Below are 24,164 nucleotides of genomic sequence, written 5' to 3' on the forward strand. Positions count from 1 at the left end.
ACTAAGGAGGTTTTGGAATTTTATACGAAAATCAGCTAGAAAAGTTTTTATGATATCATGTGATGTGATCTCATTCTAGGATTATACTGTGGATTCATATTATAACACAGTGTCACGAATTCAAACAGTACAACCATATTTTACAGTATCTGATTATAAGCGGAAACGACGTCGGATTTTCCTGCCCTAATTACGGTGCGGGTGGCGGCGGCGCGGCGCGGCGCGGGCTTGTCTCACCGCAATCTGCGATAATTTCTTTATACTTTGTAGGTTCTCACTCTCAGGATCGGTTAGAATTTAGGGCGATTAGACTCTCACCGAGTGGGTCAGGTAGGTAGGTGGGCCTCCTTGTTGGAGGCGCTGTCCAATGTCTGACAGCCAAGTGACTCGGGAGGAACAGGATCCAAAAGCCTCATTTCGGTCCGGAGCCGACCGAGGAAGTTAGTGGAACTCAAGCTTGTGCTTAGCGAGTTTGAGGTCGTATTTGTACCAATAGTAACATGATACGAGCCCATCTTTAGATGTGGTTGGAGCGCTTTGCGGCATTAAAATTCCTTTCCTGGCCCTTTTCATTATTTTCATGAAAGCGCCGGGTATTCGGGAAGTTCTGGGAGAGCTCAGCTCAACCCAATACTGTATATGATACTTTTTGAGGTCGACCATGACCACTAATCCAGCCCAGCGATGCACCCGTTACATATTGAACGATTCATCGGAGAGCACATGTAGATAGCCTAGCGATTGCAGCCTGACACGACCTCGGGCCTGACCTAATGATGGCGCAACGCTTTTGGGTCTATGCCTGGAGTTGATAATAGTTAAGCCCCAGTCGACCAATGCAGCTAAAGAGAAAATACTCCAAGCTAGAGCGCTGTAGTGAGACATATGTAAGACATTTACTTCTTTTCACCGGCGAGAGGTTTTCAGTCACTCGAAACATGTCCGAGAATCCGAGAAACAGGGGTTCTTAAAGGCTCGTTTATCCCATCTGTGGTATTTCTGTTCTTCCGTTGCGTCTCATTCTCACCTTTGATTCTCTGATCCCTCTGCTCGATGCTATCTGAAGCACAAATTGCTCGTCTTTGTTGTTTTGCAATCTGGTTCAATTCTCTCTGCTGGCTCTTTGTTGCTCATCAAGGCTACGATCCTGACGTTAGGTTTATCCTCTGGACTTTCGTCGGCCCAGCCTTCTACGCCACCTTCGGATGGCGATGGCCTACAGTTGATCGACGGTCAGCATCTACCTGATCGGTGGTTTGCTTACGATCTCGACGACGTCGACCCTTTGCCCTTCCAGCCCCCGAGGTGGCCTATGAGAAAAATCCCAACACAACCACGAAATTAGCTGTCCGGGAGCCCGTCAAGGTCTGTGAAAGCGGTCTCCAAGCTTTCTCAATACGCCTATGGTAAACGTCGTCTTCACCATGACCGCTGCGATCGCGGCGGCGATATGGTCCTGGTCTCACTTGAAAGACTGCAGTCATCACTCCGGCATTGTCGACGGCTGGCAGTATGAGTACTATACTACAGGTCGGAATTGTGACACCACGGCCCAGCAGAAGACCATACAGGGAGCCATCTATCAATACCTCAACAAGATCGAAGGCAATACTGTTTGCGGTACTGAGTGTCTTACGCTTAATCACGGAGGTACCTACGGCTACTTAAAGTTCGGCAAACAAGGCGTCTTTAACTCATCTGCTTATTGTGGCCCGACCCTTCACTTTGAACGTTGTGCCTCAGGTGGTGTGAACGCTTCTGAAAGGCTTCGTTCCCCGGCAAATTAGTTGGATGGGGAGAGACGATAGAGAATAGAAGAGGGGGAAGGAGCTTGGAAACGGCTGGTCAATTGGATCTGTTATGTTTGTGGATAGGAGGGTATTCTTTTGGTCACTTCATGTCTGATTGAGCGTTTAACACGAATGTATCATCGATGATTGAAGTTCCGAGGGAAAGGAGGTGGTCGCTCAATGCTTTCTAAGCACAGTTCTCTTCGCCTATCAACCGCTTTCAAAATACTCCATGTCCAAGGAATCCCCGCCCTGGAAGTGCTCCTGCTTAGCTTGAACAGACACACCCTGTTGATTCCAGGTCGAGTCTGTTACACTTGACAGAACTGACTAAAGCCTCCCGCAGGTGCCAGCAGGCCCTTCATAGATTCCTGTGGAACAAACGACTTCTAGCCAGCCAGGCTTGACGATTCAGCTCGCTGTGGACATAAAAGCGATGATAATTACAATCGTCTGAAATTCCTTATTCAATGGGTGCTGGTACCTGCCCATCCAAAATGCCTCCGATTGCACCAGAGAAGATCCTCGCCCGGTAAAGCTACGCGAATTCCCACATTTGTGAACGAGAAATAAGTGGGGAGTGGAATTATTGAAAGGTGAGCTGAACTTAGCCTCATGACTTGCATATTCCATCGCTCAAAAGTGCGGAACAGGAACATATACGCAAAGTAATATAAGTACATGGCTAGCAATCTTCTGCCAATTGGTCTTATTACAAGCAGACAGACAAGTCTCTAGCTAGTCAAAGTGATTGACCAACGCAACAAGGTATCGGATGCTGCCTGAATGGTGGCTGAGCGCGACCCCGCCCACCATTTGGCGTCGGACTAGGGCAATAGCTTCGGGATCTTGTCTGCGGCGCAGTCACCATGCAGCAACACCCACCACTTATCACCCTCACAGTTGCGCTAAGACCGCGCCCCCACTAAGTCGCCGGCTTAGCTTCCGTTTCGTCCCGTGCGATCTTTGAGTTCTGGAGTTTATAATTCTCATTGCATTTATCGTGGGGTTCCCACCAGAACCCAAATGTTCTCCAGTTTATGTATTTCACCCGCTACACAACGGCGCCATGCCTGGTAACGCCGCAGACCGAACGAGAGGTACTCCGACAGGAAGCCCGAGAACACCTTCACCCTCTTCCAGTCAAGAGCATATCTTGCCCTCCGTCGAATTCACTTTCTCTTGCAGCCCATCGTCCGCAGGATGTACAACTCCAGCCTCATCCGTCAACGACAACGCAAATGCTTTCAGCCCCGGCGCCGATCGACACACTCTCACTCCATCAATGCAGACTCGCTTCCAAGCATTGCATCTCAAAGAGAGTGTGCAACCCACGCCGACAGTCGAGGACCCTCAAGCTGACTACACCGACCGGGCAAGAAGGGTGTTTGGCTTGAGTCCCACGCCAAAAACTCCTGAAGCTTCTGGTGCAACCACGACCTACAGGGACCTTTACAATGTCACGCCCAGTCCTGCCGGTCCCTCTCCCCGCCGGCCGAGTCATCAGCAGCACCAGCATCGGTCAGACACACCCAGCTCACCGTTAGGGAACGTCATATCCGAGATTCAAAACATCAATTTGGGTGACTCGAGAGGTGAACCAAACAATGCCCCTGAGCACGAGGGTGATGACTCTCACACGGCAACCGATGTTTCCACTCATGACAGTGAGACTGATGCGTCGGAAGATGATGATGACCACTCAGACGACGAGAGATTCTTCAATATTCGTCAGGAGGAACTTCCTCAGGCGCCGATTTACAACCCCCGCCTCCAGAATGCACTGCGTGATATCCGAGGCCAGCTTTCCAGTCTTGCAGAACACCTGGAGAAACGGCGCGCCTTGGTGCAAGACACTACGACTGCATTGCATGGACTTCATCAGCAAACGCTGGCGGCGAGTCGATTCGCTTATCCCGCTACGCGAACAGTAGGGTTCATTGGGGATTCCGGAATGGGTGATTCATATGGGGAAAAAATATCCTTAGCTTAGGAAGGAAGAAGGCTCATACGCCCGACAGGAAAGAGCAGTCTCATCAACTCCATCCTCGATCAAGAGGGGCTGGCCCGCTCGGTAGGTCATATTTCCTTGGATGCTGATGGCTCTTGTGGATTTCAATGGTGGCTGACCGTATGGAAGAGTGGAGACGGAGCTGCCTGCACGACTGTCGTCACCGAATTCCGCAGTGTGGATGAGGCGCACCCACAGAATTATACCGTCGAAGCGGACTTCATGAATGACGTAGAGATTCGCGAATTGCTGGAAGAGCTGTTGTCCAGTGTGCGGAAATACTACACGGGCGCCTTTCGTGAGGTGCAGACGGCGGCTGAACAGGAGGACATCAAGGCTGCGGCGCTGCGAGCATGGGAGACATTGCGGTCTCTTTTCCCCACACACGAGGATTGCGACCTGGAGTTCCTTTCTCAAGAAGGAGAAAATGCGGCGGAAACTATCATGAACACCTTGCATGAATGGGCCATGGCTGGGCTGGACCACCGACCAGGCGGACGAGACAATCTGCGATACTCAATCGTGGCCCGGCATGCGGATGAATGCATGGAGCGGCTGGATGGTCTCATGGCGGATCCCAAAGAACGTGATCGACCGGCACTGTGGCCGTTTGTTAAATTGGTCAGGTTCGAGTGCCTTGATCATCGGGTTGTTCAAGATGTGGCTGATAGAGAAGTAGGGTCTATTTGCGGTCGCCGGTCTTGCGTACAGGCCTAGTCTTGGCTGATCTGCCCGGTACTTGGTCCTAAGTGTAAACTTGCTCCCCGAAACTAATATCTTGCAGGATTCCGCGATCTAAACTATGCCCGAGTTCGAGCAACCGAACGCTACCTGCGCCACAATTGCGAGGAAGTGTTCATTGTTAGTTCGATTCTTCGATGCACAACCGATCAGTCCATTGGCGACATTATTCGCCGTTGCGCACGGGACCAACCAATTCGTTTAGTTTGCACCCGGTCAGAAGTGTGTTCCTCCCCATCGCCCGGATCCTTATTGACCGAGCTAACGTAAAGGTGTCAGGACGTGGATGCCAGAGAGACGGCACGGACTGCGTCCGCTGAGGATAGAACGAGGATCCGTGATATGGACGAGAAGATCCAGGCCCTTGAACGAGAAATCCGAAGCACGCGCTCTCGTAGGCGGCAGGCCAGAGGCAATAAAATTCAGAGTCTTGCGGTAGAGGAGGCCGATCTAAGGTGCGCTATTTTTTGCATAGACGTCATTGCGTCTCTGACATGGAATATTTATAGTGATCAAAAGGAGGCTCTTGAGTTCCGGTACGTGACACGCGTCGACAGTGTTCAAGTGGTAGCATATGCTGACTTCGAGCTTGCCAGACTGAAGCGATACCTTATCAAAAGGCGAAATACGCGAGTGACGGGTCTTTTGTTGACTGCCTGGGGAGACCGTGCCCGAGTCTTCTGCGTGAGCAACAAGCTTTACTCTGACCACCGCTTGAAAACTCCCGAGGAGGACAATGGTTACCTGAAGCTCAGTGGGATCAAGAAGCTTCGTCAATACTGTCAATTGGTTCCTGCAGATGCGCAGTTTCGGGCCACTGCTTCCTTCCTGAAGAATGAGGTTCCAGCACTTCTCGGTTCCCTGACGCAATGGGCTCTGGCGGGGTCAAACGCTCTCACTGTGGCCCGAGCGGAGATCCTGAGTGGGGCTTTGCATAAGGCGGAGGAGACTCTCGAACAGGTGCGCTGACCATCTCACATCATGTAATGTCACGGTCCTACCTCTTTCTTAGTGTTTTTCTCTTCGTAGTTGAGGATAGATTTGTGTGCGGATTCAGCGCTGAGCATTGCTGACTTTGTTAGAGCTTCCTGTCCGATTACACAGAGATAAGCTTGGCGCACGACGCCCTAAAGCTTGGCTTCGACTCTGAAATCGCACAGAGAATAAGTGAGTTTGGAAACTAGCTACCGACTATGATGAAGCAGTTGACTAAAATCTGGCACAGGCAGGTCTCGAAATATCTGGAGGGATGGCGCTGTCCACGCGAGCGAAGACTGGGCAGGCGTAAGTCCTGATAAAAATCGACCCATTGCTAATCCCAGAATCTGCTAATACAGGAAACACAGTGGCACCACATGTCATACGCGGCTTGGTGTCGCAACTATGGAACCCATTATACAAAAACCCAACAACATCGTTGCTGGAACGAAGAAATTCTCGGCTCTGCACGTGAGCAGCTAGCCCTATCATGGGACAACCTGTTTGAAGATATGAATTTGCTCAGGGAATCTCTTGGGGAGAAGATTTCGGACCGCTTTGAACGTGTGCGCGAGTCGATCCAAGGTAGACTCTTTCCATACCGCTCGGCCCTTTGCATACCCCTTGGCTGATCTGATCCCACGGCTTAGTACACCAGGATCTCGCACCAGACACACTGCGGAATCTGCTGCTTAACATCGAGAGACGCCGGATATGTATAGACGAGGCCCTGTTCAATGCTTTCAAGGACCTTATGTATACGACCGAGTATTAGAGGCCCTTTCCTGTGGTTTCCATCAAACATGCATTGCTAATCGTGTTGGGCAGAAAAATCAAGGACGATACAATTGCCGGTCATTCCAGCTCTTTTATCGCGGGCGTCATGCGCCCGATTTATAATATCTGTCGTGAGCAATATGGTGAGTAATGTCCATTTTGGGTAGACCCTCATGGACAGGATCTGAACATCAGTGTTTAGGGACCGGAAGTGATTCCCGACGCAAGGGTACGATGTACCGGCATCTTTCTTCTCCGACACTGTTCATGGACCTCGGCTCTATAATCACTGAACAATTCGAGGGAGTCCTTCAACATACCTTCAATGTTCTGGATCGAAAGATACGTGATAATATTGGAAATGTCACCCGGGATTTACGGAGCTCAATCACAGTTGAAGGCGAGATCTCGGAGGCGGGGCAGGATCCACAACATACAGAGGAATTGAGGGGAAAATTGGAACAGCTTCGAGGGATCCTGGCCAGTGCTCAGGTGACAGTCAGGGATTTGAGGCAAGGATAGTGTCTTGATTCTGTCACAACGTTCTCCCGTCCATTGATTGCATGCCCTGATCAGTATGTTTGTCATGTTTGTCTCTTTGGCCTTCTTGTCCTTTTTGTACCCCGCAAGTGTTTATTGCAGAAGGCGAAAGCATCGGCACGAGCCGCACGATCTGCGTGGGCACGGATTGGATTAGTGATCGTGAAGTTTGAATCATACGACTTGGCTGCTGCGCAAATTCACAAGTCAGCCGATTATTCAACCAAAATGTCACCCTTGGCTCAAACCTGTCCTTTTAGCATTGTTCCTGAGGGCACAGCGTTTGCGCTTGTCTCACTCCAAGACCGATCGTACCAATCTTCAGCTGTGCCAAGAAGAAAACCCCGCGGCGTATCTGCAGGATGTAAGCTGTACGATGAGCCATGTCTGCTTTTGTCAATGATCGTCAGGGAACCAGGCCTAGATTTTGAGCTGAGTTTTTCAGCTTGCCAGGGTCCTCCCACACAGGTATAAATGAGGCTGACCATCTGCGTTAAATGATGAACCCACGGATCAACCGCCTTGTACCGACGCTATGTTGTTCCTAGCATTGCTCTTCGGCCTTGCTGCTGGCCAAGATGGTATGTCTACCGTAGCCCGAACTGTTTTTCATCCCAGCTGACTCGAACAGCCACCACCAGCGGCCAATGGCTCATCACCCTCAATACTACCATATTCTGGCCTACATCCACGGACTACTTCTACGGACCTACAACCGGCCCGGATGCCTCCGTCGTCTCCTGCAACGCAGCCTGGATAGAATGGTCCAGACGCTCTACGGAGCTTCGGTCCCTAGGCCCCACCGCCACCATCGAGTCCACCGGATCCTACGCAACCAGCACCGGCGCATGCCGCACTTCAGTCACTCAGGAAGCATGGTCGAACTCCCACAACGGTCCTCTTACCACCCTTTGCGACGGTATCCCGCGTGCGCTCGGACCTCTGGAAACAGCAACGGAGTACTACCCTGACAGCAACGGCCTCTGCTCCGAGGGCTACAAGATCTATACCGAAACCGAAACCCTGTACCGCAACCCGCCCGACCCAACCCCAGCCTGCACTCTCCAGACGAGCGAGTGCATTCCGATCTGGTCCACCTATTCCAGCCTGGAAAGCTCCTATGATAATTCAGTCACCACCTCCGCTCCCGGCGACACCCGAAGCCCTATCCCACCCTACGACTGCCCCTCCACGGCGCGCTCGTACCCCGAAAAAAACCCTTGCTCGGCCTGCCACATCCTCCCGGGCACAGCGACACTCTTCTACTGGCCCGTGACCACCGCCGACGGCGATCTCTGTCTGCAGAACGGAACCACCGTCCCTCCCTCGGGGCCCAGCACCGCCATCGTCAACGGCGAAACCTTCATCTCCCCGACCGTCTACCTCTCCTTCACCTCCATCTACGCCTGGAGCAACCGCCGTGGCCACCCGGGCTCTCAATGCGGCGTCTCCCACACCAACGAGATCCTCTCCCTCAACCCCTCCACCCTCTCCTCCGTCCGCCACCACCGCAACGCAAAATACCCCACCGTCGGCACAGCCTACCCCTTCAACTTCGCCGAGTTCATGCCCCACGACCTCGGCAACAACGGCACTCAATCGCTGATCCCCTGGCCGCAGTACCGCGGCGGCCAACAATGCCCGCTCTACGATCCGTCCTGCACCATCATCCGCGACGACTACATGCCTTGGGTTCTACTGCCCGAGGAAGTCCGACAGATCGACCCCGGTTGGTCTGTCTGTGATGAGAGCTGGTACATCCCGCCTGTGACTATGGTGCCCTTGGATAGGGAGGTGATTACCGTGACCGCGACGCCAACGCCCGACGCGGAGGCTGAGGCCGTCTTTCGTGTTGCTGCTGCTGCTGCTGTGCCGAAAGAGGGGTCGCCCACTGCGACGCCGGTGCCGACAGAGCTGGGGTGGTGAGTCGCTCGGATTGTGTTTTTGGTGCGCGGGCTGCTTCTGTGGATATGTGTTGCGCTTGCATGTCTGTTCTTACGAATATACGGTAGTAATTTTGCAAATATTGCGATGGGGCATCGCAAGCCAGTGCTATGGCTGAAGATGTGGCACAGGTAGTAATGAGCATGAATTATGAAAACTGAAGTGATGCCATTCTGGTGTTTAATATCTGATTATTTACCTATTATCACCGGGGAAAGACTTTTTGATTTGGCCGCATGGTTGGCTGATCAAGTAATGCTACCACAATACTCCATCATTGGCTAAGATATTTCCTAGATCATTATTATCCTCAGGTTTCTGACTGACAAAGCAATATAGGAGTTGAATTTTAAAATGAGTAAGATGGTAGCTAGTTGCTGCATAAATCTACACTCTAATCCTTTCATTCATGTGTTTACACTTGGTTAATTTTGGGAATATTTTGGCCTTAAGCAGTTGGTTTGATTTTGATGTATTACATAGCTAGATGCAATATTGTCTGCCTTGAGTAGAAGGGCTACATTGAACTCGATAGCACTTAGAGTATAGAAGTAATGGTATTAGTGACTATGGAGATTTATCTATACTGGCCACACAGGCAGGTGAGTGAGTCAGCTGAAGCGGAAACCACCAGGCTGGCAGGGTTCGGTTTGAATCCGTGCCACGCAGGCTTCCCCGAACAGCAAATCCCATCTACTCATCATCGCGAATATCGACAACCTCCCGCTTCCACTTGCGAGCCGGGACACGACGCTTGAACAGAATGTCGATCTCACGGAAGGACCTGTTCTTCATCTCGGGAATCCAGAGCCAAGACATGGCGGTGCAGAAAAAAGCAGTGCCGGCCCAGATGTAGCCGCTCTTGCCGCCCAGGTTCCACTTATCCGTGTTGAGCATGTAGCTGGACAGGAAGATGCAAGGGATATTGACGATGTAGTAGGCACCTCGTCCCATACCAGTTGTCAGGGGCCTGAGACGCACGGACGATGTCTCGCCGATGATGACCCACGAGGCAGGCGCAGGTCCCAAGCAGAACAGCACGGAGACGATCAAGCCGAGGGACGCTTGCGCGTTGCTCGCTGCCTTACTCGCGCCCACTGACGCCGCAATCCCGAGCGCGACCAAGAATGCACAGTTGATGAGCTGCCCGTACACGTAGATCGTGCGTCGGCCGAGGTAGGTGGTCAGCACCCACGAGAGCATGACCATGATCATTTGCAGGGCCGAGGTGATCAGACCGAGTGCAAATGCGGTGTTGTCTGCCATGCCGGCCTCTGCGCTGGTGTTAGTCTGTCTGCTATGAGGGTGCAGGCATTGGCTGGGAACTCACGTTTGAAGAAGTATACCGCTTGGTTAGCGATCAGATTGCCCGTCAGGTTCTGAGATGCGTACACACCGCACACAATCAATGTGCGGTAGAGATCGGTCCCTTTCCACAGTTCAACGAGACTGGGCTTCTTCACTGTCTTCTCCAGCTCGATCGTGCGACGCATCATTGCGACTGCGTCGGCGGGATTATCGTTTGAATTCGCGCTGCCCAGGCGCTTGACGGCCTTCTCTGCGTCGGCCAGACGGCCCTGTCGTACGAGCCACCAGGGCGACTCAGGCGCAAGGAAGAGTAGGATAGCGAGGGGAGTAGGGAACATCCATTGGAGTGCAATGGGGACTCTGGGATAACTGTTAGTACAGTGCTCCTTTTAATTCATCTCTATGGGAGCGGAGGAGCGGACGAACCTGTACGCTGAGGAGTTATCCTTCGATTGGTAGTGGTAAGTGATCCCGCCGACAATGATCGAGCCAATTGCCCAGAACATCTGCAACATCTGCGTTGCGGGAGCTCTCAATCTCATGGGCACAATCTCGGCACAGTAGGCGGGGGCATTGGCGATGAAAATGCCCCACGGGATACCTTCCAGGATCTGGGCGGCGAAGAACATCCCCTGGCTCTGGCCGAAAAAGAAGATGAAGATGAAGGCATTCAAGGCCATGAGACCGCCAATGGTTGCCCATCGATATCCAATATAACTGGTGATGGGACCGGCCACGAATACTCCAATGAAGGCACCAAGTGGACCGCTACACTGGAATGCTGACTGCCATGAAGCTTCGATGATCCAATCATTTTGGACGTCGCTCCATACGCCAAAATCCTGGGCGAATCGATGGGTGGCTATGAACTGTCCCATTAGGAAAACACAGTATGACTCCATGATCTATCGCAGTGTTAGAAAGATAATCTTTGGTTATTGTGGACAGGAGCGAGCTCACAATGGTGCACGACATGACGAAAGCCCACCAGCTGGCAGCGGGATAGGCCTTGACAGCTTGCAGCACCGTCATCCGATGTTCGACCTCCTCGGCATCGATGGCGCCCGCTCTGTCGTAGTCAACCTTCTCGCCGGCATCGTAGACAGGTTCGTCCTTGGAGGTGGGCTGCGCCTCGACCTCCAACGCCGAGGTTTCCTTCTCTGTCATGTCGCTAGTCATGTTGACGATTTCTGAGAGAGAAAAGGGTGAATGAAAGAGAGGCGGACACGACTGTGGGGGGCCACGAGGGAGGTGTCAGATGTTTATAGCTGCGATACCCCGCTTGTGTGATGATAATCCGGAGAATAGCCTATTTGAGCGAAGCTTACTCCGGAGACCCCGGAATTAGATAGATAGACCTCCTGAACCCAACTTCTCCACTCAAAATGGTCATTTTCCGGGGCACCACGCTAGTCAAGGTCGTATTCCCGACGCCATCGCGTTCTTATTGCACCGAAGGTGTGCTTACCCCCTAAATGCCCTAGGGTCTGGGTGTAACGGTCACTGTAACCTTGATTCTGGTACTCCGGGGGAGTGAGATTCAGTCGGGTGGAGATGCCCCGGTTACTTCCCCCATCGGCCCATTTTTCCCCGCAAATGCGGGGGTGTTAAAGTTTTTGGTCAGCGTTCCTCCACTCGGCTAATCTCACGGGCCCAATCAGATTTCCAATTCTGGTTATTTAGATTGATATCATTGACTATTATGGTTGGTAGCGGGTCATGTGCACTTCAACCCACGTGCTGGTGGCCAGACGGTTCTAGTACTTCTGAGAGGGTCGACTGTCGATCGCCTGGGGAGAACATGGAGAGCTGATGTGGAGCCGACAATTAGACATCCACATAGTGCGCAGTATGTGTCTGTCAAAGTTGTCCTAACTACTTGGTATAAGTAAAATACTGTTTTCCGGGAAGACACAGCTGTAGGTAAGGACGATATTGACTGTATTGGACTGGTACTATACCAGCGTGTCAATTTACAGCGATTACCTTATTCTTTGCTCTTAGCCTTTCCACGTGATACGATCTCTCTGCCGCGCTGGAAGAATCCTACGCCTCCTTTTCTAATTTTCCTCCAATACGCCGCCATGCACTATATTAACACTCTCCTTAAACCTGCTTCCATGCTTACTTGGTTACCTAGCTAGCCCGCGTGGTCATCCAATAGCTCACCCGTTCACCTACGCTTTTGACGACATCACCCCAATCACCCGCACTGACCCTTTGTCTTAGCGTTGCTTGCCCACCCATGGCAGCAACTTGAGATATGGCACCATTCGGCCACGTTCAATACATGCTAGTATCCTGCATTTTTTCTCTTCTGGAGAACCCAACTTTCCCATTCTCAGAGCAAATAGTCCTTATCGTAACACCCCTCTTATGCGTCGCTTGTCGTACTCAAACCCTGGTAAGAATTATACTTGCTCGGGCTCTTTGGGCTTTTCTCTCGCTTACTGGCTGCTTCAGCGCTGTGCATATGCTAAGCATCGGGAATCCACTGCATGGGTACAAGAATCCTTTCAGGCTTTATAAAGCTTCCCAGCTTTGTAGCTATCTGCTGCTTACGATTCCCGCAGTGCAGTGGAAGCACAGACGCTGCATATCTGAACCTCTCCTGCCAAGCCACAGCCCCTGACTTACAAGCACTGCGAATACCAGTCGTTGACATAAGTGCAGGTCCACGGACTCGCACACACCGTCGGCCCCGTCCAGCTTCCCCCGCCACACTGGCCATAATGAGCAGCGGTAGCGCCCGTGCCCGTGGACGTGGCCGCGCCAGTCGTAGCAGTGCTTGTTGCCGTCGCCGTCGCAGTCGCCGTAGCGGTAACGGTAACGCCCATTCCGGCCAACAACCCATCATACGCCGGCTTCTTAACCAGATTCTCATCCCACGGCAGCGCAGCGCCGTAGCCCGAGAACGTGCTGGGCACCCAGCTATACTTATCCGTCCAGTCCCAGATAGTGAAGCCCACGCACCCGGTGGTCTCCACGCACGACTGCACCAGAGCCTGGAAGTCCTTGGCTTGTTGGGCGAGCGTCGTCGCCGTGGTGGGCAGCTGGATCCGCACGTCCGCCTCCGTGTACGCGACCTCGACGCCCAGCGCCGTGAAGCCCTGCAGCACAGACACCAACGAGCTCTTGCTCGGCACCGTGCCCACGCTAAAATGCGCCTGCAGACCCACCCCGTCGATCTTGACTCCTGCCTTCTGAACTAGCTGCACGATCGCCCGCGCGCTCGCTGCCTTGTTCCCTCCGTATTCTAGGTTGTAGTCGTTGTAGAACAGCTTCGCGTCCGGGTCTGCTGCTGCTGCTGCTGCGAATGCGATCGGGATGTAGGCTTCGCCGATCGTTGTGTAGAAGATGTTCGTGCGGTAGGTGCCGTCGTCGTTGAGTGCTGTGCATCCGGGGAGGGGGGAGTTAGCTTGGTGGGTGGGTGAGACGAGTGGATGGCAAACCTTCGTTGACGACATCCCAGTGCAGACAGCGCCCCTTGTAGTGCTTTACTACGTTCGTGATGTGGTTTTGCAGCGCCGCGATCAGCGTTGCGTTTGTCCAGGTGCCGCTGGTTACTGTTGCGGATGTTGTTAGTGTCTATGTCAAGGGGCACTGTGGGAGAGGGACGTACCCCAGCTGGGTAGTTGATTGTACCACACTAGTGTGTGGCAGCGCAGGTACTGCCCGTTCTGTTCGGCCAGGTCGGCGATGACGTCTCCTTTGGTGAAGCTGAAGGTGCCCTGCGATGGCTCGGTCGTGTCCCACTGCAACAAAAGGTTAGCTGATTATCTCACGGGATAACACATTAGTCTCCGCTGTGGAGACGGACGTAGGGATACCTTCTGCGAGTTTCCAGGGGTGATTTGACCAAAGTCAGCGGTGTTGTTCAGCTGTGTCAGGTATGGGATATCCGTGAGCTCGGGGTTATCCGTTGCGGTGCCGAAATATAGAAGTCCTTTGGCGACTGCAGCCTGGTCGAGACCAGTGGCAGAGACACTAGAGGATTGAAGAGCATGGTCAGCTCATACTGCGTTATCATGTCAAAGCCCAGGAGAAGCGCACATATTAGGAAGCACAACTGCGGCAAGCGCCGCAGTGATTGAAAGAATCGCGACCATCGTCTCTTGGTTGTGGTGGTTCCCAGATCTCCTAATGGCTCATGACACGCGACAGAGCTACTTATATACATTTACATCTTGGCATCGGCACTGTAAATAGGCAGTGAGCCCGTCTATCTGTCTCGGAGCCATGCTCCGCAGTTTTCGTAGTAGATCTCGGGTACCTCAGAATTAGAGACAAGCATATTGGTCCATGAGGAAATAAAATGTTGCCTTGTATGAGAGATATAGAAGCTAACGCTGCGGGACACGGAGCAAGAGATGGCCGTGCGCAGCCAATATATTGGGTTGCGTTGATTGGCCGGACAACGCATGGCAGAGCGGGTTTTCCCCAGATTTTAGCCTAATTGCGACTACTCGTATTCGAAGTGGTCAAAGTACTTTACTTTGTGCAGACTTTGAAGGTACTGCGCGTCAGACGGAAGTGTGCTGCTCCGTGGCTAAAACGCGCTCGGTATCGGAAAGCGGCCCGAGGACCGGCAGCAGCAGTTTATGTACTGTAGCAATAGCATAGCTGTTGAAGAGACGGCGTACGTAATTTCCGTGATGAAATAGCATTTCCTGAGCGGGGCTGGTCCCGGTCTGAGCTTCCTGTGCACGTACATTAATTAGAATACGGCTTGAATTGGGGATTTGCCTGACATATGGAGTCATGCCATTACCGGCTTCCTTCTTTTCTCGCACCACGTGGCGGGAAACAAAGTGGAGGGTCCAACGATATTCGTCTTAGTGATATTGGATGATTAGCGGATAGCGACTAATCTTGATGTCGCTTGCGGATTTTATTCTTTGTTAACGATTTTATATTATAGGCTTGAAAGTGTGTAGATGATTCAATGTGCCTAGCTTATTGTTGTTGACAGAGATTACCAGGGGAATCCTGGCTCCAATAAAGCTTCTCAACCCCAAAACACGAAATTCATTCAAGAAGCTCGTCCAGCGAGCGAACTAAAAGACGTGCTGACCCTTCACCAACAGTCCGGACGAATCAATCCCAATGAGAATAGATACCACAGTCGCTCCAGCATGCGAGATGGCGGCTTCTAAAGTGGTGTTTGCCCAGCGGGACGGGATTGAGGTAGATTCCTTGCATGATGCTTTATGATACGGTTTGACCTCCGTCGAGGGCGGAGTACCGGTTGGCAAGGCCAACTAATGTCTGGAGTTGGATCAAGGTCGGAGTTTTAGAAAGGGATGATCAGCCAATTCGCGAGCTGTCTTCCTTTCCTCTGGGATCCAGGTGAGCATTTGTCGAGCAAAAGACAGAAATGCCTCTCGATCCTTCCCTTCGAGGAATGGAGCCGTGTCTTCCAAGCTTCGGGACGGAATTAACTCCTTGTGCCAGAATCCACCTTCAAAAGTCAGCATGCTAGGTATCGGTGTTCGAGTTTCTCGTGCACTGACCCTCTGTATGGTAGAAAGGACCATCAAAGAATTCTTGAGCATTCTTGCAAAGCTTGCCGGTCTCGTTAGGTATAGGCTCTGGCCAGTTGTGCTCGGACATGGCCTTTGACTTTGCGAGTAAGGCACTTGGGGGCGGGCCGAGTAGGGCAATCATTTCCGCGAGGTGTGACTTTGCGTCGTATTGGCCATTTGCACTTCGCACTTGGGAAAACAACTCCCTGCTACCAAGGAGATTCCACAACTTAGTAAAGCACACATTAGCATTCAGATCAAGGTCAGCAGTCGTAGCCAATCAGAAGCAGAAAGTCTGCCAAGATCATTGCATCGTAAACTCCATACATGAATCATCACAAACAGCGACAGGGTCTCTCACCAGCACACCAAAATTCCAGATATCAGCTTTGAAATCCCAGCCGCAGCCAAGAATTACCTCGGGGGCACGGTAATAGTCCGGTTGAATAGGATAGATGCCAAGTTGCTCTCCTACCATTCCGTTATGAGTCGACGGCTTGTCAAGTCTTGTTGCGAGCCCAAAATCCGATATCTTCGGAATCAGATTTTTGATATCCCTCGCATTAAGAGGACCAAAGTCATTATGGCAGCGGTAGATAGTCCGACCACTTACACCATCAACCTTGTACTGCATTGATTGTTGTCGGTTGATGAAATTGGTAAGGATGTTTTCGTTCTCGAAGCTCATGAGAATATTGTCCAGCTTCAGATCTGATAGGGAGATTAGGTCATCATGTCGCATTGAAATCGGAAAGTCACTATCAGCCCTCACCCGCATGGACAACTTTGCACTCCGAGTGAAGATAATCGAGACCAACAAGGAGGAAGTAGATGTAGGCCTTGGCAATAGGCAGGGGAAGTTTGCGATCCACGAACCGTCTCTTCAAGATCCAGAGTGGTTCTCTCATTGGTTCGTAAACGAGGCAAATGTGCTTTCCCTGCGGACCAGTGATCTCCAAGGCATCCAGACACGTCCGGAGAATCACCCCACCGCGATGCTCAGGATTTAGCTGCGCGATATGCTTCTCAATCTCCCTCTCATGCAGAGCATCGTCTCTGTCGTTACTGTTGTTTATCTTCAGGGCCACCGCTTCTTCAGCTTGCCATCTGAATTTCGATAAATCTCGGGCAAGCCAGACTGTTGATTGCGATCCCCAGCCAATCTTGGACAAAAGTTGGTATTTGTTGGCGAGTACGTCCCCAAGGTTGGCTGGGTAATATGCCGCTGACTCATAGTCTGGACAAAGCTCCTCGTCGACAAGTTCTTGTTGAGAAATCGTAGGCCCCAAATTAGGTGGGAACTGCCAAAGCGCCTTCTTGGCGAATGAGAATATGGTACGTCGCGGTGTTAAGGCCAGTCGCTGGAGGGGCGACATCATTCATTTTACCGTTCTCGAACAGCTCTATAGGATGGTCAAACTCCAGATAAAAGTAAGACTGAGCCAATTCAATAGCCCTCAGATCAAGCAAGCTATCACTCAGTGGCAAATACTACTTCTTACAACACAGGTACAGTACAATCGGAACAGGAAGTTAAGAGAGCCCCAGAGATGGGAAGGCTGGGAAAGGATGAAATCATGTGATAACGGTCAGCGATGCCGGAATAACTTATAGCCGCAGATATGTATTGCCCAACACATTCAACCAGCCACGCAACTTCCCTCCTGCACAATCAGTCCTGTAGCTCAGTTGGTTTGAGCATGGTGCTGCGGACCACGCCCATGCACAGACCTGAAGGTCCAGGCAGTACTGCTGCTTTGCTCCTCCTGGCTGTCCCTTAGGGTACTAGATCTAAATAGTTAGAGGAAACACTCCCTGGCCTGTATCCAGTAATTATGGAAGATGGAACTTTAGTATATAATAATCTTATTATAGTATACAACAGCCCTGACGAGATTATTACTTTAGAGATAATTAATCTAACTACTGCAGTAGTCTTTTAAGCCGTAACAGTAGATAAACTAACAGAATTCACCAAAGTAGTATAGGTATCATAGGCTTATATATTTAAAATCACCAAGGCTTATACCGCGAGTTAGTAATAATGGCTTTATAAATACTGCCTGTAAGATTACCACTACTATTACACGGATTATTAGCGAATTCTCTAAAAGTATACAGCTAGTAGGAACCTGTCCAAGGCCTATTATTCTGGACACCGAACACGACCGCGGCAAAAGGGTGAGATTGGAAGTCGGCGCGGCTAGGAGAACAGGACGCAGCCGTCGCGAGCTTCACCACCCAGCCCGATTGCGGGATTCTGCTCATGTCCCTCAAAGCCGGCAACGCGAGACTGAACCTCGCCTGCGCATCCGAGGTCATCCTGCTAGACCCATTCTGGAATCCCTACGTCGAAGACCAGGCTGTGGGTCGTGTATATCAAATCGGCCAGCATCACCAGTAGATGTGCACAAGTTTCAGTACAATAAATAATGGAGTTGTCTGTATAAATATGTTTTACTATAAGCTACTGTATGTATAATAATTATGAGCTTCAAACTATTATAGATACTAATTGCTAAGGACTCGGTTGTAGCCCCACAAGATGTATGGTACTTGCACAAAAAGCCTTTAGGGAGTTCTCAACTGCTGCGCTAAACTTAGAAAGCCACGTGCCACATTTGGGAAATCTGTCAACACTGGAATGACTCCTTTCCTCCGTGATGCAGAAGAGTGTTACGATCCCCCGTAGTTCTTAGTCGATGGCCGTTTACGGAGGCCTAGCGGGACACACCCGCAAAAGCTTTTTGCTATTTGTTTGTGGTGGTCCCTGACCCGCAGATCCTTGTTTTCTCAGGCTCGCTGACCCCGCGCTCGATTCTGCCTCGTGGTGCCGCCTGGCTAGATTCATAACAGAGAGCTGAAGTTATGGGACAGTCGAGGCAGACTTGTGTTCACAGCCCCGCGATCAAAGAATCACGAGGACAAACTGATAAGGAGCGACAGGGTCCGAGCTGCGGCCGAGGGAGAGTATGACTAAATCTAATTGGAGGAATGCATGCTAGGTCTGAATTCGAGCGAAGACGTAAATTGGTGCCTAACCCCGCAACATGACTCATCCAGAAGTGAGACTTAAAGGGCCGGTTTGCTCCTCTTTCTTTCCTCTTTCTGTCGGTTGTGAATTGTTTGAGTTGTTGTCGAGGATGGGGTTGATTATGGAGTGTCTTATGGATATGGATGGAGGTGTGGACTCATGTGCGGGACATGGGCAGCGGAATGAGGATCACGGAGGTTATGCGACTGCGGAGAGGCCGCTGGGCACAGAGGGCAGGGTATGGATAACAATTCTTTGATAATATTCTTTGGCTTCCCTTTCAAATTCCATCCTAATAGTGGTACTGTATAGGGCGGTGATGCACATGGACATAATCAAAGGTCATCTGCGGCAGATTTGAGAGGTATCTTGAAGGACGCCGATGGCGATGTAGTTATGGGCGGTACCGAGGGCTGCAAGAGGAGTGGCAGGGGTGACTTTGAGGTGACAGGTGGTGGATCAACTCTTGTGTTTCTGATTATGGGGGGAAGGCTGAACGATTTTTGAGGTTGATGAGTAAGTGAGAAGGCACAGCATGCAGAAAGAGAGCAATGAGCCGGATGGGATTAGGTACACAATAGGACCGATCTATTAGGGCAATATAAGACCTAGTCGCATCCACATTATCATCTCTCTACGAAGCTGTAGGCTGGCGTTGAGATATTACGCTATGGATGGGGTCCGCTCGCTATAGGCTTGACTGCCACGACATACATAATAACCTGAAAGGGCATGCGGTCAGTTCTTTTGCTAAAGAATTAGATAAGCCGCAGTACCTGGTCTGATCATAGGAACGGCGATTCATAGAATTTTCTGCCTAGTGCATCTATTACTGTATCTCGATCTGATGAACAGTGCTGATCTACCTATTGAAGTGCCATGGCTATTAGTCATGCGATCAGTAGTGCATCTCGCCGTGTACGTGGTAGGCTACAGACCGAGTAAAATTATAGCAGAAGAGGGTTGCTAGCCACCAAGATCTGTACCCCTAGAACCAAGCTTGGATTCTCAAGACGCTCGATTCTGGAATGGAGAAATATGGGCGGGCGGGAAGTTGACAAGTGCCAGAAGCATGGCACGTGCTTCAGTGGATCAGCCGAAGCTTCCAGAATGATGTAATATCGTTCCATGTATAGTACTGTAAGTTAATATTGTAATCTTACTCAAACTACAAAGTATCTTGCTTATACCAAGAGAGTTGAATAAATACACTAGCTGTATATAGACTAGTGCTCTTAGCATGGGGTTTGGGAACAATCTTCTAAGAGTCCGGGGTAGGCATGGCAGTTTGCCAATTGTGCAAGGCACTGTAACAGGGCTTGACCAGCTGAGTATTTCGAATTTGGGACAAGGTCAGATTATGTATCAATAGATTATTACTGTTATTACTCTACTTCTCCACCTGTACTTCGGTTATATTCTATAAAAAATAAATAAATCATTATAAAGATAAAACAGCAGTATCTTACTCAGATAGTATAATTAAAAATTGTTTTATTTATTCTTATTACTGATATTGTATTAAATACTTGGAATGTGGGGAGAAATATTCCATGATCCAGATTCGGGGATAGCGCCGGATAAGCAAAGCCGGGGTAAGAAAGTCGCTTATAAGTGTCCCCGCGCGGCTGAAGTCTTTTCCTGACTTATCTTTTTCCTCTTACTTTTATCTCTTTCGACTCTCACAAATGTCCAGTGAAGGGAGAAGTGCGCGATGAGCATACAAGTGTTTTCCTTCTGTTTCTATCCCTGATACGCAGTGATCACCCAGTAAATTGACTAACACACCAGGGCGAAGCCCCGGTCAGCGACCTCGCGTGTGCATTCCGCTCTACTCGAACTTCCTAATTGTCGCTGCCCTCCACCATGTCTCCACAACCAGAAGCCACGGAGGGATTAAGAGAGTTTCAAGTTCAAGATGCTAGCGTTGAATTGCCTCAAGAAGGGGATCTTCAATTGTACGTGTGATTCTTATCCGAAACGCATAGTGCGCGACGATAATGGAGTCATTCCTTGGATCTGCACTCACACGATGTTTTCGCACAGCCAGAAGATCCTAGTCATCGTGGCCGGCTTCACCATCATGCTCACAACCAATGCCCTCATCTTCTCGGCCGGCGTCTACCAGGCGCTCTACGAGGAAATGGCCAGCGAGCCGGACAACCCTTTCAGCGGCGCCTCGTCCGCCCTGATCGGCCTCGTCGGAACCCTGGCTATCGGACTGATGTCCATGACCGGCCCATTCGTGATGATGTGGATCAAGCTCTACCGACCACAGACCGTGGTCGCCGTGGCGGGCGTCCTCTTCGGCGTCGCCTACATCCTCGCCAGCGTGAGCCGCACGCTGTGGCAATTCGCGCTGACGCAGGGCGTGCTCGTGGGCATCAGCGTGTCGATGTCGTACATCCCCGCGACAACCACGGCACCGACATGGTTCAACGAGCGCCGGGGTTTAGCGATGGGGATTGTGATCTCCGGCAGCGCGGTCGGGGGCATGATCTGGCCGTCAATCCTGACAGCCATGAACGACCATATGGGATTCCGCAACACACTGCGCGTGTCGGGCGCCATCTGCGCGGTGGCCATCATCGCTGTCTCGCCGGCCGTAAAATGGGAGCCAGGCTTCAACCAGCAGATCCAAGCCGAACGCCAGGCGCTGATCCAACGCGCCCGGGGCAGCTGCCACCATCCACGGCCCAGCTTCCTTCAGCTGCCGCTCATCAACTGGCGCCTCACCCTCACCAAGAAATTCCTCGCAAAAGCCGCAGGCTGCATGCTCCAGTCAGCCGCATACTCAACCCCGCTAATCTACTACGCGGCCTTCGGGCGCTCGCTGGGCTACTCAGCCACGACAGCCGCCAACTTCATCACGATCAGCAACGCGGCCAACGCCGTCTCGCGCGTCGGCATGGGCTACGCGGCCGACAAGTACGGCCGCATCAACATGCTGTTCGCGACCACCTTCCTCAGCGCCGTGGCGGTTGCCGCCTTCTGGATCCCGGCCACGGTCGCGGGCGCCACCGCCGCCGGCAAGGCGCTGTTCATCGTGTTCACGCTCCTGTACGGCTCGTTCGCCAGCTCGTACATCGCCCTATTCCCCGCCTCGCTGGTCGAGCTATTCGGGAAGAAAGACTTTACCAGCGTCAACGGCGCCCTGTATCTGGTGCGCGGTATCGGCGCCCTCCTGGGCACCCCGCTGACGGGGCTGCTGATCCCTCAGGGTCGCGCGCTGCTGTCCCCCGCGGTGTATGAACGGGCTGCTATTGCTGTCACGGCGTTGTTGTTTCCTGCTAGTTTTTGTATTCTTTGGGTCAGGTTGGAGATGACGGCTGGGAAGGATTGGAGGTGGAAGGTTTGATTTGCATGCAAGGTTGAGATTGATTCTAGAGACTCTCGATGTCAGTAATGATATCCACGTTCTTTTTTCTAGCACCAAGTATTTGTGTTAGTAAGTATATAGTTTAAACTGGAATGATATCAAGCACATACGACCACAGGGTGTGGAAAACAGGGCTTCCCGTCCGCTCAGCTGTACTTAAGCCACACGCCGGGAGGTTAGTAGTTGGGTGGGTGACCACCAGCGAATCCCTTCTGTTGTATGTTTTTGTTTCATTTTTGTAAATGACCGCACTGGAAGCCAGTTCTTTGCTAGCAAAACACATCATTTATTTATTTAGCAGTCATGTGTGTATACTGACCCTCTTCGAACCGACTCGGTAAGCAAAGCGGAACCCGGCCCAAACAACATAACCAAACGCAATATCTCGGCCTCCAGTCACCCCAGTCCTGATATACGCAGTTCTCCATGCTAGGACTTGTTTCTATGGATGACTGCAGCAAAAAAGCTTCCTTCTCGTGTAAAGTGGGCACAACGTTCATACCTTTTATCCTGAGCACCCTAACCCTGTCCGGGTTTTTTTTCCGACCTGCAACTGCGGCTGACGACTGAGGATCGGCGACTAGACTGAATCCGGGAAATCTGCAGCCAGCCGACCGGCGCGGCGGGTGCTTGCATGCAGTCATTCATTTAGTCAGTTGCTATGCTTGACTGCGCATCATTACCGAGGTCATCGTTGCATGAGTATATTTTACTCTTCTACATTGCTATGAACCACTCAGATAGAAGCATTGAGGCATAGAAAATTATATCATTAATCTACCAAGTGCAAAAAATCATCGCGTCATACCATGCAACAACCCTAAGGGGTCTCCTCGACATTATAAACCAGCTTCTCACCGCTGACCTTCTCCTGCTTCAGGAGCTCCAAGCCCTCTAAGACACCCTTCAATCCCGCGGGCCCAACCTTGGGTCGGTGGACCTTAACCTTGCGCTCCTCCAACAACTTAGCCGACATCTCCCAGAAGCGGGCGGCGAACTCGCGATCCTCAGGCTTAGCAGGGAAGGGGGTGTTGCCGAAGTTAAAGTCCTCGCCAAAGGCGGTATACCCGAGGGTGAAGCGGTCATTGACGTTTGCGCGCTCGATTTTGACAGGGAGGAGGGAGGAGTACTCGCCGCCGTCTGTGGAAAGCGCCTCATCGCAGAATTTGGCGGTAGGTTCCAGGGAAATGGTATCGAGGACGAGCCGGAGCTTGTTTTGGGTGTGCTTGCGAATGGCGGCGGAGGACTGGGGGTCCTTGTAGTCGAAGACGACGTCGGCGCCCAGCTGCTTGACGAGGTCGAAGTTGTGCGGCGAGCAGGTGGTCAGCACCTCGTAGCCGGAGAGCTTGGCGTACTGGATGGCCAGGACACCGGTAGCGGTCGAGCCGCCGTAGATGAGGATGGGCTCGCTCGCGCCCGGCGCCAGGGGCGCCGTTGGCGGCGCCATCTTCAGGCTCTGGTACAGCGACTGCCCCACCGTCGTGATGCCCACGCCCAGCGTCGCCGCTTCCTGGAAGCTCAGCGTCGACGGGATCTTGATTTGCAGGTCCGCGATCGCCACAATATACTCCGCGAACGCCCCGTCTTCCGGCTGCACCGCGTTCGCCCCGTGCACGAACCCGCACACCCGATCGCCCTTCTGGAACCGCTGCCCTGCGTTCTTGCCGACGGCTTCGACGATACCGGCGTAGTCGCAGCCGACCAACACGCCCGGCGGCGCCAGGTATGCAACGTGCTTCCAGTCTGTCGGGTTCAGCGCCACGCTGACTGTCTTCACGAGGATGCAGTCATCGCGAAGGGTCGGAATGGGCCGGTCGGTGACCAGGTCGGCCACTTTGGGGGAGGTGACCACGACAGCATTTTGAGTGGACATTGTGTTTTTGGGAAAGGTGGAGGTGTTGTGGTGGAAAGTCGGTAAGGAAGAAGAAGGGTTGTGTTGGATGAGAAACAATTCAACCAAGTTCGGCAGCAATTGGGCAATTTATATAGAAAATGGCACCAGAAAGGTCGCAGAGCACAAGGTTCAATAATTGACCAAATGCACCAAAAAAGGGGCTTACAAATGTCGTCAATGAGGCTTCTGAAGTCTGGAGATGACAAATCGACTTCGATTTCCTTCCTGTGATCTCATCATGCC

At 51.7% G+C, this 24,164-nt stretch overlaps 7 protein-coding genes across 7 annotated transcripts, besides 4 other annotated features; 3 read left to right on the plus strand and 4 right to left on the minus strand.

Moving 5' to 3' along the window:
• Positions 1 to 1,424: 1,424 nt before the first annotated feature.
• On the plus strand, positions 1,425 to 1,787 carry BO97DRAFT_421965 (uncharacterized protein; the record flags this gene model as incomplete). Its single annotated transcript, XM_025696748.1, has 1 exon — positions 1,425 to 1,787. One exon carries the CDS (start codon positions 1,425 to 1,427, stop codon positions 1,785 to 1,787), a length of 363 nt encoding a protein of 120 aa, XP_025554328.1.
• A 1,060-nt stretch (positions 1,788 to 2,847) lies between these two features.
• BO97DRAFT_385443 (uncharacterized protein) lies at positions 2,848 to 7,058 on the plus strand. The gene is made up of 14 exons (XM_025693475.1): positions 2,848 to 3,748; positions 3,812 to 3,864; positions 3,931 to 4,427; positions 4,481 to 4,536; positions 4,586 to 4,764; positions 4,822 to 4,997; positions 5,052 to 5,078; positions 5,139 to 5,502; positions 5,625 to 5,709; positions 5,768 to 5,826; positions 5,889 to 6,105; positions 6,171 to 6,288; positions 6,349 to 6,440; positions 6,500 to 7,058. The coding sequence occupies exons 1-14, from the start codon at positions 2,860 to 2,862 to the stop codon at positions 6,817 to 6,819; spliced, it is 3,132 nt and encodes a 1,043-aa protein (XP_025554329.1). The 5' UTR covers positions 2,848 to 2,859; the 3' UTR covers positions 6,820 to 7,058.
• A 295-nt stretch (positions 7,059 to 7,353) lies between these two features.
• BO97DRAFT_468672 (uncharacterized protein) lies at positions 7,354 to 8,995 on the plus strand. The gene is made up of 2 exons (XM_025699764.1): positions 7,354 to 7,418; positions 7,469 to 8,995. The coding sequence occupies exons 1-2, from the start codon at positions 7,373 to 7,375 to the stop codon at positions 8,761 to 8,763; spliced, it is 1,341 nt and encodes a 446-aa protein (XP_025554330.1). The 5' UTR covers positions 7,354 to 7,372; the 3' UTR covers positions 8,764 to 8,995.
• A 479-nt stretch (positions 8,996 to 9,474) lies between these two features.
• Positions 9,475 to 11,322, minus strand: BO97DRAFT_463027 (putative MFS maltose transporter; the record flags this gene model as incomplete). Its single annotated transcript, XM_025699439.1, has 4 exons — positions 11,050 to 11,322; positions 10,516 to 10,994; positions 10,112 to 10,449; positions 9,475 to 10,055 (listed from the first exon to the last, which is right to left on the minus strand). The coding sequence occupies exons 1-4, from the start codon at positions 11,266 to 11,268 to the stop codon at positions 9,475 to 9,477; spliced, it is 1,617 nt and encodes a 538-aa protein (XP_025554331.1). The 5' UTR covers positions 11,269 to 11,322.
• Positions 11,323 to 12,722: 1,400 nt separating this feature from the next.
• BO97DRAFT_421969 (putative endo-1,4-beta-xylanase) lies at positions 12,723 to 14,198 on the minus strand (the record flags this gene model as incomplete). The annotated part of the gene is made up of 5 exons (XM_025696749.1): positions 12,723 to 13,480; positions 13,542 to 13,655; positions 13,712 to 13,844; positions 13,920 to 14,076; positions 14,143 to 14,198. 5 exons carry the CDS (start codon positions 14,196 to 14,198, stop codon positions 12,723 to 12,725), a joined length of 1,218 nt encoding a protein of 405 aa, XP_025554332.1.
• A 1,170-nt stretch (positions 14,199 to 15,368) lies between these two features.
• Positions 15,369 to 16,990, minus strand: BO97DRAFT_411935 (putative serine/threonine-protein kinase; the record flags this gene model as incomplete). Its single annotated transcript, XM_025696202.1, has 4 exons — positions 15,369 to 15,550; positions 15,603 to 15,843; positions 15,976 to 16,325; positions 16,387 to 16,990. 4 exons carry the CDS (start codon positions 16,988 to 16,990, stop codon positions 15,369 to 15,371), a joined length of 1,377 nt encoding a protein of 458 aa, XP_025554333.1.
• Positions 16,991 to 20,514: 3,524 nt separating this feature from the next.
• Positions 20,515 to 20,606: a sequence feature (Protein overlapping with rRNA (BO97DRAFT_411937, RAL15180.1) was converted to a misc_feature.).
• An 88-nt stretch (positions 20,607 to 20,694) lies between these two features.
• Positions 20,695 to 22,000: a sequence feature (Protein overlapping with rRNA (BO97DRAFT_411937, RAL15180.1) was converted to a misc_feature.).
• A 78-nt stretch (positions 22,001 to 22,078) lies between these two features.
• Positions 22,079 to 22,096: a sequence feature (Protein overlapping with rRNA (BO97DRAFT_411937, RAL15180.1) was converted to a misc_feature.).
• A 34-nt stretch (positions 22,097 to 22,130) lies between these two features.
• Positions 22,131 to 22,187: a sequence feature (Protein overlapping with rRNA (BO97DRAFT_411937, RAL15180.1) was converted to a misc_feature.).
• Positions 22,188 to 22,847: 660 nt separating this feature from the next.
• On the minus strand, positions 22,848 to 23,931 carry BO97DRAFT_463031 (zinc-binding alcohol dehydrogenase family protein; the record flags this gene model as incomplete). Its single annotated transcript, XM_025699440.1, has 1 exon — positions 22,848 to 23,931. Exon 1 carries the CDS (start codon positions 23,898 to 23,900, stop codon positions 22,848 to 22,850), a length of 1,053 nt encoding a protein of 350 aa, XP_025554335.1. The 5' UTR covers positions 23,901 to 23,931.
• Positions 23,932 to 24,164: the final 233 nt, after the last annotated feature.

This window comes from Aspergillus homomorphus (assembly GCF_003184865.1).
Source record: "Aspergillus homomorphus CBS 101889 unplaced genomic scaffold BO97scaffold_6, whole genome shotgun sequence".
Taxonomy (NCBI): domain Eukaryota; kingdom Fungi; phylum Ascomycota; class Eurotiomycetes; order Eurotiales; family Aspergillaceae; genus Aspergillus; species Aspergillus homomorphus.